Here is an 18848-nt window from a genome sequence, read left to right as displayed (position 1 = left end):
TATCTACACAAGTCCCTGTAATAGTATGTATATGTCAAATTAATCATTTGCTCCAGTTATCTAAAACATGTTAGTAAGAAATAATGACAGAACAACAAATATATTATGCTTTACATCTTGTAGATTGCCCATTTTAACTGCACAGGTTGTCGTTCACATAACCCCCACTAAAAAATGTCGTATAGAATAAGATCTGCAGATTATGACAATAAAAAAATTTGGTCTTTGATGTCTAATTCTTCACTTTCAAAAGATACTTTCCAGAGCACATTCAGATGCAACCACATGCCTTTGTAAAAATTCTGGATAAAATTTAAATTACACAAACTTTACTTACATATTCATCTTGATTTTATCCTTTCTTAAAAGTATGAGAATTTATTGTGGACAGCCTGTATTAGTCAGTGATAAATAACAGAAGCATGCCTTCAGTAGATGTTTAAAATGCTTCTGTCATGCTATAAATTAGACATTTTTATAAAATATATATCATTCTGCATATGATTTTTTTTCATTAATCGCTGTCTTCTAGATAAATTACTCTACAATGATAACTACTAAACAAAATTCTTAGCAGTACTTTTAATTTTAAATGAAACTGTTCTCATCACTGGTTAATATGCTAATAGAATGCTGGAAACTGATAGTTCCATCCTGAGTCTTATTATCATAAGAAGAACAGAGTTAATGCTTACATACATTGTTAATTTTTTTCATGCACAATGTAAACATGAGTTATCTTCTTCTGAAAATCTCTCATAAGGATTCTCAGTCCTTTGAGAAAGAGAAGACCTGTTTTCAAGTGTTAAAACTTAATTGAGGATCCGGTTTTTGAGTACCTTTTGTAATATTTTGCTTGTTAATTGATTATGGCTATATACAGAGGGGCTGTGTATGTTATGAGGAACACTTTTGGAATAGGGTTTCCGTTACTTATCAAGAACACACACATTTTTTTAAATTCTTTTGCATTCATATTATGCAAAGTGAAAATTTTAATAAAAAAAACAAAATATAAATAACAATAATTAAACAATATTGAATAAAATGTGAAGATTTATAACTATTTTTCATTCTTGATTATAAATATTTAGTTTCTTAAGGACAGCTTTTTAAAATTTCCAGAAATTCAATAATTTGCATTCAATATTGTTGCATTAATTTAATAGTTTGCCTTTTCAACAGTACTTGATGCTGAAAAAGCAGACAAGGACATGTTGTCTGCATTTGTTGAGGATATAGACAGCTGGTCAGATGCTGAACCTCCATCTCCTAAGACTTCAACAAAAAGAGGGCAAAAAAGGAAAAATTCTGCAGGAGGAGGTCGAACAAAAAAGAAAAAAATGGTTTTTGCAAAGAAGAAATGGCAGAAAGCAAAGAGCAATAACAGGTAAGCTAAAGCTTGGCATATAGTTTAATTATTTAATGCATTAAAAGTATATTTCTAGATGAAATTTAACATTATAAATTATGTTTTTTGAAAACTGACTCATATGACATTTGAAAACTGGCTCTATGCTTCAATATGCTCCGTACTTATTATAAACATATTCTGCATAACAAGCCTGATAGAATTTTAATTTTGTTATATACTTAATTTTTTTAAATCAATGCCAAACAGAGTAACATTTCTGAAATTGTGTTTTGTCCCCCACATTTGCAAATTAAGCTTCGTTACACGATTTTAAGTGAAGGAAATTATAGTAAGATTACAATATGGTTCTTCAGATTTAACTCTTACACCTTTGATGATCAGATCTTATTTCATCTTAAAATACTGGCATAGTTTTGACATTAGAAATGTCTATGTATAATTTTCTGAAGCATTACATTAAAAGGTATTACATTATAATACCTTGGCATTAACTAGCCACTCAGACTAGCAAGCTAAAAATTCCAGCAGCTTTTGCAAAATCTTGTAGGAGATCTTTATCTTTCAAATTATACTACTACTCTGTGTATTAGCATAACAAATAGATTTATAATATAGGTTTCATCTATTTTGTAATAAATAGTGCATTCCTTTTAATCATCTTCGAATTCAAAATAGCAATAAGTGAAAAAGACAGTTGAATTTATATGGAAGAAGCTTCTAGCATTTCCATATGTACAAATATTTTCCAGACATCTCTTAAAACCTAAAATAATGGTTAGTAAAATAATATAATGATACATTCAGAGAGTATATAAACAAAAATAATATATGTATAATGTAGTTTCAATTACCAGAGCTGAAAAGAGCATGAGCTGACTGGAAGCCATTAATGTGATGGCAGCGATAATAATACATTGAGTAATCAGAGATTCAGTAAGGGGAGATATAAAGTTTGGTATAAGAGGAAAAGGACAAAGATCATTTATCAATGTTTTATCATTGCTACCTGTAAAATCAGGGTACCTGCATTTTTTTTTGCCTACCTGGTCTAAAGTTGAAAGGCAAAATTTACTGTCCTGTGGTTGATAAGAAAGGCTTAGTTAAAGCTATCATTACAACCTACTAACGAAAAATAAATAAAATAATAATAATTAAAAAATAAATAGAATCTGAAAGCTTTCAGATTTTACATAACCCCCAAAGGGGCATTTTTTTAACGTTTTGTGTGTTACCATTGTTTATTAAATATCATGTTTGCACTTAAGCCATAAGTTCAACAGCAATATTGCAAAATAATTTTAAAATGAGCATATCTTTAGAATTTCTGATACACAGTCTCGCACGCTGGAGAAAAAAATTGTCCCCCCTTCCATACAGTCTTACCATTGCTTGCTTTGAAATCGTTGAGTTTGTTAATCAAAAATTCATTAAAGTGTTACAAAATTTGAAATTGATAATAAAACAAATTCGAGATTCCAGAAGCCCATATTTGGGTCTAGACGTAAATTATTTAAAATTTTATGGTTCGAAGTACTGTTTTTATCACAATGCGAGAAATCTATATACATTTATGCAGATTCTTCATTATTCAATTTTTTTTTTTAAATATAACACAGGTCTCCAATATTTGGTGGCAATATTTAAAAAGTGAACCGACATTTATAGCGAACCAACGCAAAATGCCAAAACGAAATTAATAACCCTTCTGGGCTAATTAAAATTTTTCTTCTTATAAAGTCTAGGAGTGAAGACTAACATGCAGGGGGAAAAAATAGGTGTAGTGTAAATGTGATTAACTGAGATTCCTGCATGTCACTTTCAAACATCAGCTAACTATGGAATTTTACTGTGGCCAATGACATTGATTGATGTTGGCCAAGATCACACTTTCCACTTTTGTGTGGTTGGAGGTTCGCATTTTTCTGTCTAACCTAACAAGTGAAGCCCCAAATGCTGCCATGTCTATATCATTTTACTAGAACTGATGACCTAAAACCCAGAAATTTCTGAAGTTCCCATGATTCTGGATCTTGGTACGTTTGGTTTTATACTGTAGTATGTTTGGCTATTAACACATATATTTTCTTGCTATTGTGCTGGTCTTCTGAGGCAATCAATATGTCTTGCAAAAAAATGTTTTAATCTCTTATATTGCATCATAAATAGTTGTGCATTTCTTAAATCGCTGCATAAAACAAACACTGAACCATTCTTTCATTTTTCACTCTTTTCATAAAAGCAAAAAATCTTCTTCATATTTCCTTATCAACTGGAAAAAATACCAGTTTAAATATTTTATGAAAGTAAATGTTCATGATAAAGAAATACCTATATATACATACTTCTTAATAACCTTTACTTTCAAATAATATATCTATTTGATATGATTTATTATGTATGCAAAATTTCTACTAAAATGAAAAATAATATGGGTATGGCATTCAGATACAGAAATCATACAGAAAAGTAAGTATATAGATAAATGCAATCTATGTTGCTACAAAATTTTACAGTTAGATCCTTCCCCTTTTTATGCAAGTAACTGTATATAGATCAGAGATTTAGTGACTTTTTTTTGGCAATGTAAATATATTATATATGATACAAAATATTTTCATGAAGTATTATTTAGCAGCAGAGATTGCTTTTGTATGAATCATCATGATATACAGTCAAAAGTCTTTAATCCGGACTCGTCGGGACTTCGGCGATTCTGGATTATCGGTTTTTCTGGATTATAGCTCATCAATTTAAATCTGGTAAGATGGCATGCAGAAATTATAAAATTAAAAATATGAAACCGTAATTTATGAAATAAAGAGCAATTATGATTTAAAGGGTATCAAAATTTACAAAAAAAAAAGCTTCATATTTATTTGTTTACTTTATTAAGCATTTCTTTCAACGCGCGCATGCGTGAAGCATACATTACGCATAGTCGAAATTAGAAAATTGCAACCAGAAAACTATTTGATGTGTATTCGTGATATTTATAATGATGACGAATTTGATTTAACTCATATCAAAGACGGAGTACATCGAGATGAAATACTACATTTAGTAAAGAATTATAAGCCGAATACAATAAAAACATCTGCAATGAAGATAAGGATAGTGCTAACAGATCAACTTCCAGTTCATTGTGCGCTGCGACGTTTCCCCCCCAACCCCGTAGAGCAGCGTGAAATTGATAAACAGATGGAAATGATTCGGAATTTATTATTCGGAATGGTTAGAAAAAAAGGATATGCCTTTATCCATTTTTTGCAGCAATTCCACTTTTTGTTTGATGGACATCAAAACATGCTTTCGCTTTCTAGATCCTTTGGCATTTCCAGAATCGGAAATTCTTTTTGACATAATCGAAAGTTCAAGCTTACTTTTATAAAATTGCTCTAACAGTCTGCAAAAAATAATAAGCCGGATCCAATTCGAAGATTGGAACAACGCAATCAGCAACTTTAACTGAAATAGATAATTAGATAATTTTAGCTTAGCTTATACTGTCCATTATACATTAAATGTGTATGCGTAAACGCATATGCACACGCGTAAAAGTATTATGCGCATGTGTAAATGCATATGCACATGCGTCAAGTTTATAGCTTTGAGGTCCGGATCATAGATCATTCCGGATTAACGACTTTTGACTGTACTACATTTTTATAACAAGGAGCATTAATGAATAATCTATGCTACGAAAACTAGCAAAAAATCGGGATACATTTCTGATTATCTCTGAACTGCTACAACTATTCCATCAAAGTTGTGCAGAGATGTATTACTCTGCTAAAATATTACAAAGGAGGTAAATCAAAAACTTCAAAGAATAGAGTATATGAAATAATGTTAGGCAAACAAAATATTTTTATTTTTCAATATAATCTCTTCCTAGGGTAATCCCAGTGTTTCTTCTAGTACATGGTTAGGAGCAAAATTCTTTATCCTGTTCTAAGAATTAATTATCAATAATATTAATTATATCACCACATGCAAAATGCACTGTACAAATTCTTTGTTCAGATTTGTAAATAAAAAGTCACTTAATATCATGTAAAAATGAAGGGAAAGGTAATATTCCTGCAGCAGTTACGACAGCCACTGCTTTAACAGAAGGAAATGATTGCATTTTATTATGGTGGTAAAAGACTTCCTTTAATAGCTTTCTTCTTTCATTAATTTCTTCCCTTAATTTTGCTATCTACTCTGCATGATAATCTCTTGAGATTTGTTCATGTATCAAAAACTAATTAATTATCAAAAACCCTTTGCAATCACTGAAAAACATTAGTCATAACTTTGGCTGATGATGTTGATACCGAAATGTCACACATAAAAAAGTATGTTTACAGTTCACATTCTATTGTTTTCTCTCAGGACTGAAATGGTGTCCCGTATTTAACCATCGTCACATGTCTATATAGAAACTTTTCTGCATCCTGATGAAACACTGACAAAACAGACTCTGAAATCATCACAAGATCTACTTTCACTCATTAACATTCTCGGTATGCATTGAACTTTTTTTATCACAAAAACATTTTCTTAAAGTTGATTTTACTCTACCAGAATGAAATACCCACACTTTCTGTTGCAAGTCTAATAATCAGTCACCTACCTTATGTTTTTTCTGCTTTGATAAATATTTTCTGTGTGATTGGCATGGATGGACAAGCAGAATTTGGTTTATCTTAATACGAAATTTCTCCACTGCAAAATTATATTTCCAATTTAGCAAATCATTTTTTAATTTCTAAAAATAGACTAACTGCAATATCAAAAAATATAAAATTTCAATAGTTATATAAAAAATTACTCATATTAATTAATAGACAACATTTACTGTTCCTTTACAACATGTACGATCATTTTATGAGTTATTGCGTTAGTTTCTTGTTTACTTATATCCTAACCAGGGTTTAATTTCCAAAATTAGTGGTACCAGAGCCCTTTTGAAGGTTATCTGGAAAGGTAAATAAAGTAATAAATAATTATTAAAACTGAATAAACTGTAAAGAGTTAAAAAATTAAATTAGTGGTAAATAGCAAAACAATAAATAAAATAATGGGGATCACCCTATATGTGACTCCAGCATGAATTATTAAAATAACGGAATGGATATTATTAATTATAATTATTAAAATAATGGAATATTTTAATAAATGTTTTATTAAAATAATTAATAATGAATTATTAAAAGTGAATAAGCTGTAAAAGGATAGAAAATTAAATGAATGGTAAATAGCACAAAATAAATAAAATACAGATCATCAGATCTAGGCTACAGCTTGAACTATGATTTTGTGTAAAAACTGAGAAGTGCCAGAGTTAGGTTTTGGTAGGCTTTGACTGAATCTAAGGTGATTTCAACTACCTATTATTATTACTTGTTTGTCATCATGATTTCTTCTGAACAATAGAACATTTAATAAGAAATATCAGTAAAGTTTACTGCTTTAAAAATGCTTTGCGATAAAAATAAATATTATTTCTTAGTTAATTTATCTGAATTAATAAATGGCATAAGGATATAATATATATTCAGAGAGATTAAGAGGTAGGGTAGGCCAGTTTCTAACAATATTATTTTATATAACTATTGAATAGTCAACTGATAATGTAGACACTTTATTCCTAATAGTCGGCTCAGGTAAAGTCAATTAGGTTCGCAGTTACGGGTGCCCGCGTGTAGACGCTATTCCGGCATAATGATTTCCAACTTTTGATTCTTTGTAAGTTCGAACTGTTTATGGGTCGTATCGAAGAAAATGAAAGTTCAGAACCGTTCACAGAATTATAATCATAATTTAGCACCGGTATAGTGCTATCATTAACATTTGGAATATTTTTGAAAAATTTGTCTGCAAGACTAGCAAAGTAAACATATAAAGTTGGTACTTCAAGCTCTTGGTGAATTGCCGAGTTTCTGATGAACCATCGACAATTAGCCGCTTGTCTGAGTAAGATATTCTGTAATATTTGGAGTTTCTTTACATTAGTAAGACTAGCATATCCCCACACAGGACAGGCATATGAGAGGATGGTACACAAAAGGGTCTTGTAAATGAGTAATTTGTTGTCAATAGAGAGAACTGAGTCTCGGTCAATTAAGGGGGTAAGTGTTCGTTTACGGACACAGAACTTGGCTATAATCCGTGTAATATGTGGGGTCCAGGTGAGTCACCTATCCAAAATAATTCCAAGGTATCGGGCTTGCTTAGTCCACTGAATAGGGATGTCATACATGTTGATGCAGTCTTCATTATCGATGCTAGTCCTTTTGGTGAACCAGACAGCCTCAGATTTATCCACATTGATCTTTACTTTCCAGGCGTTGAGCCAGGACTCAAGTATATGGATGTGTGTTTGGAGTGTTTGTATAACTGCACCAGGAGATTCATTGTTTGAGAGAATTGCCATGTCATCGGCGTACATAGCCAGGGTGGTATGTGGTGATTGTGGGATATCGTTCATGTACATATTATAGTAGATGGGCCCAAGGAGGCTCTTGTGGGATGCCAGCCTTGATAGCCTGTGGAGTAGAGAGTGAATTGTTACACGAACGATAAAGTGTCTATCCTTAAGATAGGAATAAGTGATAGCCGTGATGTACTCTGGGAAGCCCAGAGTGATGATTTTGTGCATGAGGCGCCAAATATGGTCAAAGGCTTTAGCTACATCGAAGAAGATGGCACCTGTAGTCTGGTGGTCTTGGAGGCCTTGTGATATCAGCTCAGTGACCCTATACAGCTGGTCAACAGTTGAGTGCTTCTTACGAATCCCATGCTGCTGTGGTATAATGATGTTTTTTAGTTCAGTGTATGCAAGGATTCTCTGCAGGATGATAAACTCTGCTACCTTGCTTAATGATGAAAGAAGGCTGATGGGTCTGTAAGACGATGGTTCCAGTGGTAGCTTTCCATGGCGAAGGAAAGTGGCCCAGGCGTAGCATGGCATTGATGATTGCAGCAAGTTTTAGAAGCATAAGGACACCCATGTTTTTGAGCATCTTGTTAGAAATTTTATCCAGTCCAGGACTCTTCTTGACTTAAAGTTTCTCAATGTAGCCGTAGACCACTGATGGTTTGACAGGAGTAATGTTGTTTGTGCGTGGCTTTGAAAGGAAATGTGTTAGTGTGCTGGTAACCAAGTGTTCCGTTGAAGGGTGGGACATGTTGTTTGTGCAAAATTGAGAAGCATAGTGATCAGCTAGTGACTCAGCTTTCTCAATTTCGGTGATGGCAATTTGTTCTCGACCTTTTGGAGGCAGAATGTTGGTGTAGCATCTCTTTAATTTTGCTGTCGCCTTCCAGACTGAGCTTTTCTCAGCTGAGACGGAAGAGAGATAAGTGGCCCAGTCGCGTTGTGCGTGTTGATGTGTGAGAGCCCTGACTTGGTGGTTTAATTGATTGAGTGCAGGCTTATCCGCTGGATATCTGTACCTTTGCCATTCTTTGCATGTAGCGTTTCTTTTTTGGATGAGCTTTCTAAGTTCAGGATCAGTGGCTTTTTTCCTGTGTGAAACAGGAATGCTGTTGGCATCAAGAACATTTACCATATCAGTAGTGAAGCTGGTGACTAATGCATCTAAAGGCCCATCTACATGTAGCGATTTCCTCGGCCGACTCAGCTGGCCGACAATATCTGAGATAACTCGCCTGTCCACACAGAACGATTTTCTCGTTAGTACAGGAATTCATTCAGCCAATCACTGTGAAAGGAAGTGTTCCCGCCTTCTACAGCGTCACACTGTCTACGATTTGTAAAAAAAGCTTACAGTGTTGTCAAATAGTCAAAATAATGGATGACTATTTTACTTTAAATTGCTACTATACAGCTACAATTTTGAACTTAGCTACTGCTACAGAAGGGTGGGGAAGGAAATGCGTTTGGACCAGAAATTGGGTCAAATGACGAGAGATTCATGGTGCCTTCGTAATACCCTGGTCCGGAAGTTGCGTATTGAAGACACAGTACATTCAAGGCCAACTAGATATCTAGTTTGCCTTGGTATAATTAGGAAAGTATTTACGGATGATGCCGCGTGATTTTGATTTTTTGCTAAATTTAATTTGCAGCAAAATTTTAAAAAAATATGCTTTTCCTTTGTGTACTGAGTATACAGATTACTCTTATTTTATATATTTATTATTATTATGGTTATTATTATTATTTAAATTTCATTTTCTGACACTCCTATTTGTGCACTTAAATCTTGAAATAATAAAATAAACATGTTTCAGAAAAAATAAGTAGCTACTGTGCTTTAAATGCATTGAAAACTTTAAAAGTCTGAACTAAAACTAAAACGAATTTAATCACCCTTCTGGGCTAAAAAATCTAAAATATGAATTCCTGATAACCTGGTAAATTTGAGGTTTTGAATGATAGTAATGTAGAATGTAGTAATATTCCCATGAATGCCACCCTTATTCCACATCCACTTACATGCTTACAAAGTGCATGTAAACCCATAATGATAATTCCTCCGATGAAATTGTCTGAGAACATAAGAAAACTTAATGAAGACACGGCGTATATGTTCAAAGCTTGTATCTCTGGACAGTTTCTAAAATTTATTTGTGACAGTCAAAGAAAAATTACTATCTCACAAGTAATATGATCTAGCACTATACTGTGTATAGTGTAGCTGCTAAGCAAATCAAAGTTGTCTTAACGGACTTGCCCTCTGACTTCGATGCTGACCAAATCAAGCAGTATTTGATAGACATAGGTTTCAATGTAATTGAAGTGTGCCCTATGTACAGATTTCGTGCGTGGGTTCCAAAAATGCACCGTCGTCAGACACAAGTAGTATAAATCAAGCTGGTGTGAAAGAAATATACAATCTAACATATATATATTCTAAACTTCAAAACCAAAATTGAACTCTATAAATTCAAAGGTGGTATGGCCTAATGCTACTATTGGCAGCACTATTACCATTCTTCAGATGAATGTAAACTGTTACCTAGATGTGTCAAGTTTGGACTAGGCCACAAAAGCTCAGATTGTATACCGCCAAATGGATAGAAAATCTTCACTACTGTAACTGCAGTGGAAAACATACTGTGGATTGCAGATTGTGCCCTGAAAATCTGATGAAAGTGAAAAGAACCAAGTCTGCTCAGTCCAAGGCACCCCAGGATTCTGAATGGTCTAATGCTACCCCATATCCGTACTAATTCAACGGCCAAATCTTATGCTGCTGTGAAATCGGAAAGAACTCCTGATTTTGATGTTATTTCCGAAATTAAGATATCTGATGCTTTCCCAAGAAAGTGTTAGAAACCACACACTCAAAACTCAAATGCTGTTCCAGTTAACATGAGCATGGGACCTAATTACACATTTCCTGAAAATGTTCTACTTAGTGAGATACTGCAGACTTTTTTTCAAGTTTGGTGCGCTTTTTAGATACATAGAATTCTCGGGGCATAACTGATCGATTCTGATATTCACAGAAGAGCAGTTTCATTTAATTTTGAAAAAGTCTTAAATTCCAATGACAAAATCAAGCCATTTGTTATTTTATATATTTAACATAATAATGCAGCTGATCTGTATGGAATTTTACACTGAGATAATTTAGGACTAGAATTAACATATGGATTTACATTTATCCTGGGATTTGGTTCCTGCAGGGTGCAATCAATAATTATTCACGACTATATGTGGACAATTTAATTATAATATAACCAAATGTTTTAATGTGCTGTATTAACACATTAATTATGATGAAAAAGTCATCGAGAATTTGGAGATTAACTTTAGACCTTACTGAACAATTCACACTTCCTCTTATGATTTCTTAATTCTGCATAAAAATGTATATTAATTTAGAGTGCAAAACATTAGCAGCTAGAAATATTACTTTTATTTCAAGAAAGCAGTTGCTAACCGAGGTTAAGGTTTTTAAACCGCCCTATACTTTTCTACAGTCTTTTATATATACTCATTTCATAAAAGCAAGGAAAGTGGACATTGAAGACTTTTGAAACAACACTGTGATTAGAGCCTCACATTAGTTTAATGGAGCCCTCCTTGTGCTAAAAATAAATTTAATCATAAGAATTACTTGGAATAAAAATTAACTAGATATGATGTGTCTCATTTAACTTAACTGCCATCAGTGATTTAAAGAAAAAAGAGAGAAGGAAAGTGAATCATGCAAAGATTTCTTGTGGTTGCATTCCAAATGCCAAGCCAGGCTTATAATGAAATGTAGATATTTTTGTTTGCAATTATTATCAAAATGTCCTAAATAGTATCATACAGAACTAGTATATGTTAAAATTTGTACCTTTTTTAAGGTTTAATAATTTTTTAATCATGCCCGCTTTTTATTTTGAATTGCTTTATTTTCTAAAATATTTTTGGCTCTTCAACAAGGTCACTTAAAATACCTCATCTCTTATCCTAATGATATCACTGTTTTTACTGTTCTGAAAAAATTTTAGCTGGGCAAAATCATGCTCATATTGACAAAAGCAGATAATAGTATATTCAAACATGGAATCATTATTTTGAATTTATAAATTTTTTTGGTATTCTTGAAGATGATTTTACAGTTTCTAATATTTAAAAAGAGTTTCATGACTTGTCTCAAGAGAAAATTTCCAACCACTCTTGCATAAAGTTAAGATTTCAAACCTATGTTGTATATTATAGCCTTCCGAGTTTTTTCCAACATTAATTAAACTAGTAGTTCGTTTATGGATAATTCACTTGTTTAGTTTTTTTCCCCTGTTTATATATTTTCCTTAACTTTCTGAAGCCGGCGGGTACAGCAGTTCTACCAGGAAAATTACTTTCTTTGATGCCGGCTGTGGCCATGCTCTCCCTATTTTAGAGAATCGCCTATCTGTAGATCTCTGAGTGGCCCATTGTCGCTGCTCAGAATAGCCGCTGGCTACGCATTATTTCCCTCTTCTTATCAGTTTGGCTACATTTTGGCAAAAACCGCAGGTTTCGTCTTGCGCCGATATATTTAAAATCAAATAGAGGTCGTCTCTCTCTCAAACTGTCTCATAATTTTAAAGCTAATTTTTTTAGTACTGACTTTTGCTATGATTAAAACGTCAGCAATTTTGCACGCTCTTTAAGCTTACCAGATTTAATGTTTTTTAATCATAGCAAATAAGAATAGATTAATATTTTAGATTTAATGCCCTTCTAGAAAATAGGTAAAACCACTTCTATTCTTTACTTCCTGAATAAAAAGATTTTATTTTGGAGTGCATAAAACCCTTAAGAACTGTTAACTCTTTCAAACTGCTTCTATTATGTAGGCAATTTTGTCTGATTTATCAGGAGATAAATAAGAGGCAATTGTATGCATAATAGTTTTTGTGATTTTCATTCATTTAATGATTGCTTTCAATGATTTTTCATTGATTGTAAATTAAATAAAATCTATTTATCTTTAAACCCTCTTTTAGGATGAGATCTGCCAAAAAGTATTTAAATATCAGTAAAGCTCACTTCTTCTAAATTGAATCAAAACATCAGTTACATTATATAAAATTTTAGCCAGTTTTATTTGCTGAAATTCTTATACTCCTCAAGAGATAAAGGGGATTCAGACAAGTTAATAAAAAAATATCTTTAAAAAAGGTTCTTATTTTGTCTGTAATAAGGTGTATGTCAACTTACTATTAAATGTATGAGAATTAGGATTGGATTATGGAAAAGCTCACGAACGCTATCTGCTTAGGAGGAAGGATGTTTTCGTGTAAACCTTTTTAAGAGAAAATTGCTCGCATTTACGTTCCTGGTGGAAAACTCCACATGTAATCAACCCGTTCTTCGGGTTTGATTGGATTAATTTTGTTCGCTTACCGAATTACATCAAAGCACACAACAATTACCTGTATAAGGGGAGGGATGCCTTTGCGGAGGACTTTCTAAGGGAAGCTGGCTTGCATTTACGTTACACAAAAACTATGAATCCAACCCTTTAGCCGGGATTCAAACCCTAGCGAGCTACAAGTCTTCAGCCACCTTTACTGCTCTATTTAAAGGCCCGTAAAAAAAATTGATAAAGAAAAAGTATTGAAATAACCGGTTTAATTTACTAACCTTTATTTCTCAATCGACAGTACATAAGTTACGCATATGAGGGGATTGTAACTAAATTAACTCTATTGCACTTTTCTCCACTATTTCATATTACGATGGAATTATTGCATTTCAAAGTTATTTCTCATTAATTAATTTTGCTCCATTCATGATTTTTTATTTTTTCAAAGAGAAAATTTCACACTTTAAATAAATAAATAAAAAAATACACGAGAAGATACTTTATGCAAAATTTGGCGTAAACAGTTTTCTTAATTTTGCTTTGAAAATATTCCAGTGTAATCGTTTTCATCACTGGAAGAAATATGAAAAGCAGATTTACTACATTGTGTACATCCAGTATGTCCTTATTCTTTTGAAAATGTGAAGGATTACTCTTTCTAAAATATATTGGAAAATATATTATGTGCAAATAGAATATTCATTGAAAATGAAATAGACTTCAACCTTTGGATATAACTATGGTTTTAGACGAAATTTCTGCCTACGAAAAGAAATTAACGTATAATTAATTCTTCATGAACGTTTAAAACTGTTCTGAAAAATACTTTTGATGATTGCATATATAGGTCACAGATTTTTTTCTTTCTGCTAACATAAACAAAAGCCAATTTTACAAAGAAAAATTCTCGTTAAAGATATATTACCGTGAAAGACCGAAAGTGGAGAATGTCAACATTCACCAAATACGTCGGTGAAAGATCGAATATTTCTTTACATTCTTGTACATTCGGACCCTCACCAGCGTATGTCGACAATCACAGATATGCTCTGGTGTAGGTCGAAAAGAGAAGAGTATATGTACTCGCTGCCATTCCAAAAGGAAGTGTTCCACAAATAAATGCAGTTGTAAAAGCAAGGGCCTCTTGTGCAATTCAAAGTGTCATAATAGTTTAAGTTGTTGTAATAAATAAGATTTGAATCACATAATTTGGTAAGTTTATAACTTCTATTATTTCCTTTCTCATTTTGAATAAACTGTGTGTTTTAAGTTCTTATTCTGAGTCTCAAGTGTGTTTTTTCGCAAATGAATTACGGAGAAGGAAATATAATATTCTTATATGTTCAACATTCACCATTAGTACATGGTGAATGTCGACATTCACTGGCGTAAGTCAGAAATAAGAGTATTTGGAAAATATTTCAGACATACACCAAGCAACTATGTGAATGTTGACATTCACCGGTGAAAGTCGACATTCTCCAGATTTCAGTGTTTCTCCGTAACAGATATACCTCCTTTGCCTGATAGTCCAATGTAATATATGTTAAAGTTAAATGATGATACGCAACCTATGTATCTAAGATTTTCTTTTTTATATTATAATAACAAAATTATCAAAAAAAAAAAGCAGATTTAAAGCTCTGTTATTGTTATGTAAAGCTTTATTATTGTTGTAAGTTCATCTCAAAATCTAATTGTATTGAATCTCATTCTAATCATCTAATGGTAATAAATATTATTATTATTATTTCATTAAATTAGTCATTACCATTATTTTGTTAAAGAAAATATGTTATTAAAAAATCGCATTCCATCCTGCAGACTTACAAAGCTAGTTCATATTTATTATATTTTGTAAAATTTTGTTTTCTAATTTCTAATACGAAAATACGCGAATATAAATGAAGTGTGAAAACAAAGTTATAAAATTTACAATTAACAAATTATTGCTGAGATTGATCAGAAATAGTGAGTGAAATATAAACATTGCATACATTTTGTTCTAAATCAATAGTGCACTGGATATGCATAACTTCATTTAAATGAAAGCAAAATAATCATCGAAAAAATCGCAAATCTAGCAACCCATCTACTATGGGACAGTGTCCGACAAACATGTAAATTTTACTACATCCATGGAGGGGGACTAACGACTTTTCTCATTAGGAAAATGTCAACGAGGGGGCAAAACTGTTTCCGACCGCGCCGGTCTGATGGCTATATTATGAGAATTTCGACCCGGATTTAAGAAGGTTAATTGTGTATTTTCTGTTTCTGAATCCTGAAAATATTTTTAAAAAGAAAAACAATATATTGTAAAAGCACAGAATTTTATTACTTTTATACTGTAATCACCACTAAAATGATCATTTAAAAGGAATATTGCCTTTGTAATGCTGCTCAGAGAAGCTTTTATACAATGCATAATTTTTTTAATTACAATTATATTATAACATTATAAAACTTTCAAACTTTACAAACTATCTACAAAACTGATAAAACTTAACATGTTTCAAGATGATGATATAACATAATGAATGAAATAATTATTTTTACTTCATAGCTCTGCATTCAACAAAAAAAAAGTGGGAAAAGAGAAAATGCAACAGCCAAAAACTGGACATGTTTCGACACGAGCTCCTGGTTTCCTTCCAGTTCCAAAACCTAATCCACGATCTTTTTTGCCAGCTCCACGGTTTACATTGATGTAATTCTTATGCTGATTATTCAATGGTTAAAAACTGATAATTTGTATAAATTATATAATGACATTTTTAACTTTAAATTTAATCATTTTTGTATAGAACTGCATATTCTACTGTGTATATAATGTATGTATGTACATATCTTGCAGTTTTATTTCAAATCATTTTTAGATTTAAAAAGGATGAAACTCATATCTATTATATATGTAAATAATGAAATCTTGTGTATAAAATCCGTCATAGCACACAAATAATAAAAGTGCTGGAACAACTTTATAAAAAATTAAAAACATTTGATAAAAAATTAAGAAATAAAATATCATGTATATTCTGTTTGAGAAATATTTTCTTCTTTCACGTTTTCTAAACTGAATTTAACATCACGATGTTCTTCAAAACCAATACCTTCAGATTTAGGAGAATCATCTGTTTTGACACATACATTATGTAAATATTCTTGAGTCTTTTCAAGCATGCTCTTAGTTTGATCACATGCTGCTTTGTATTCAGGAATTTCAACATCCAAAATCTTTGCCAGTTTAATCATTATTTCATCTACATATCCATGAATTAATAAATTTGCACTCTTGTCCTGAAAAATATTTTAAATAAAACATTAAATAATATTAAAAATTATAATTAAATTATAAAGTAAAGAAATATTTAATTTAATTCAGGAATATCAGTCAATTCACAGCTAAATATTTTTACAAAATAAGATGTCTGTGAAACAATAACCATTTTCAACCTTTAACAGAGATGTAGTAAGCTGATAAACCTCAGCCATGGTAGCTTTAAAAATATATACATTTGCTTTCATGCTTTACGATTCATTTATTTGAAAATGCAAAGCATGTGGGTGCTAGCTGCTTAGGAGAAAGCAGGCCTTTGTTACAAGCCGGCCTTTGTACTCAAGTTAACTAAGGAGGAAAAACCATAAAAATCAGCCATGAAACCAGCCCCTTTACCAGGAATCAATGATATCATAATGCAGAAGATAATGAAAACAACAATGATTTTCAACAGCTGGCAAAATATGCTAATAAAATACCGCTATTCGTGATCACAGACACGAACGTTAGCCAGAAAATGCTAAATAAAGATCTCAATGAGAAATTAAATATTACTATCAACTTATAATATATAATTAAATATTAAATATTATAAGTTGATGGAAAAGTTAAAGGTGGAAACCTTATAATAAAAGTATTTGACCTGGAAGAATACAGGAATTCTTCAGAGATAAAAGTATCACTTATCATTCTTATATTCTGCACAGTGACAAAACTGTCAGAGCTACTGTTAAAGATCTTCCTAACGATTTCACCGAACAGGAAATTGAGGAAGATCTTAAATCACAGGGTATACCTATCATAAAGATAAAATAATCTTACCAGAATTACAGAAGGCATCTCCAATTATATTCCTGTTTATTATACAGAAGCCCCTCGCACCGAAGAGGGGGGGAAAACTCATGCATGTCGAAAAAAAATCATAGGACTATAGGTTCGTGAAGTCAAATATAAATCAAAACCTGGGCCAACCCAGTGCTATAACTGTCAGAGATATAATCATACACAGTGTGCTTGTCATAATACACGACGTTGTGTAAGATGTGCTGAAAACCATCGTTCACATCTCACAGGCTTTACAATTACATGCAAAATTCTCCTATCAACATTTTGGCTATTAATGAACCCACGCATATTTCTAATAATAGTAATAACACTCTTGATGTAATTGATAAATTAATTACTTGCAATATTCTGCAAATCCCTGATCTCATCAATCTCACAGATCTGGACTCTGATCATAATCACATCATGTTTATAATGCGTAACTTAAAGCATTTTATGTCTCCACATCCTACAAAAGTCAACTGGATTGATTTTAATTATATTCTTGATAGCAACATCTCAGCTACAGCCAAGATGACCAATCCTGATCTAATTGACAGTGCAATAGATAAATTTAATAGCAAAATTCTGGATTCCATCAATAAAGCTACCAGCAACTCAAATAAGAAAGATTACTCTCTGGCCAACAATATAATTAACGAAATCAGAAATACAAACAGATTTGGCAAAGAACCCTAGATCCAAGGGACAAAAATAATTATAAAAGAACTTACTATAATGCTAAAAAATTATGTTATGAACATAAAAGAGATCGATAAGATGATTATGTTAGTAGTTTATCCCACACTGACCACTCCATATGGAAACTGGCAAGAAGCATCAGAAATCCTACCCCAAAAAATAGGGCCTATTGAGAGAAATAATATTAATATTTATCATCCTAGAAAAATTGCAAACGCATTTGCTGATGCTTATGAAGAACAGTTTAAAAATAATGATTTCTCACATCCAGAAGACAACAACATGGAGAATCATGTCAGCAACTTCATAAATTCCAATAGGAGCACAGCAAATACTCCAACCACCCCATTAGAAGTTACATGTTTAATTAAAAATCTCAATCCTAAAAAAAGCTTGTAGGTATGGTAAAATCTCAAATATTGCTCTTCAAAACTTACCCAAAAAAGACTATCATTTTCCTGGTAAACCTTTTCAATGCCTGTCTCAGATATAACTATTTCCCAAATACTTAGAAAATTGCAACCATAATTGTCATTAAAAAACCTGGAAAAGACAAGAAATTAACAACCAGTTATTTCTCTTTTGCCTGCTATATCTAAACTACTAGAGAAAATTATTAAAAAACGACTCCAACAATATGTCCAAGAAAACAATATCATTTCTCCATATCAATTTGGATTCAGAAAAAAATATGACACTATTCATCAAGTCTCCCACATCGTTGAGAAGATCGGTGAAGCCTTCAACAAAAAAGAAACAGTAGCTGCTCTTTTCCTCGATGTGGAAAAAGCTTTTGATAAAAGTTTGGCATATTGGCCTTATATTTAAACTAATCAATTGCAAATTCCCACCAGCTCTTATT

General features: G+C 32.0%; 2 protein-coding genes across 7 annotated transcripts in view; one reads left to right on the top strand and one right to left on the bottom strand.

Moving 5' to 3' along the window:
* LOC118184395 (recQ-like DNA helicase BLM) overlaps positions 1-16222 on the top strand; it is a 172840-nt gene extending 156618 nt beyond the window's left edge. For all 6 annotated transcript variants that reach the window (XM_085818426.1, XM_085818425.1, XM_035354059.2 and 3 more), the window contains 2 exons: positions 1186-1390; positions 15746-16222. In XM_085818426.1, the coding sequence (XP_085674552.1) occupies positions 1186-1390; positions 15746-15893 (353 nt within the window). In that variant the 3' untranslated portion in view covers positions 15894-16222. The remainder of the gene's footprint in view (positions 1-1185; positions 1391-15745) is intronic.
* Sirt6 (sirtuin 6) overlaps positions 15494-18848 on the bottom strand; it is a 46391-nt gene continuing 43036 nt past the window's right edge. The window contains exon 6 of the mRNA XM_035354061.2: positions 15494-16479. Coding sequence (XP_035209952.1) covers positions 16207-16479 — 273 coding nt within the window. The 3' untranslated portion in view covers positions 15494-16206. The remainder of the gene's footprint in view (positions 16480-18848) is intronic.

The sequence above is a fragment of the Stegodyphus dumicola genome, chromosome 6, assembly GCF_044657685.1.
Source record: "Stegodyphus dumicola isolate Sdum_Otavi_A_Nest chromosome 6, ASM4465768v1".
Classification (NCBI taxonomy): Eukaryota; Metazoa; Arthropoda; class Arachnida; order Araneae; family Eresidae; genus Stegodyphus; species Stegodyphus dumicola.
Note: the sequence above shows the minus strand (reverse complement) of the source record. Positions and strands in the feature narration are given on the sequence as shown.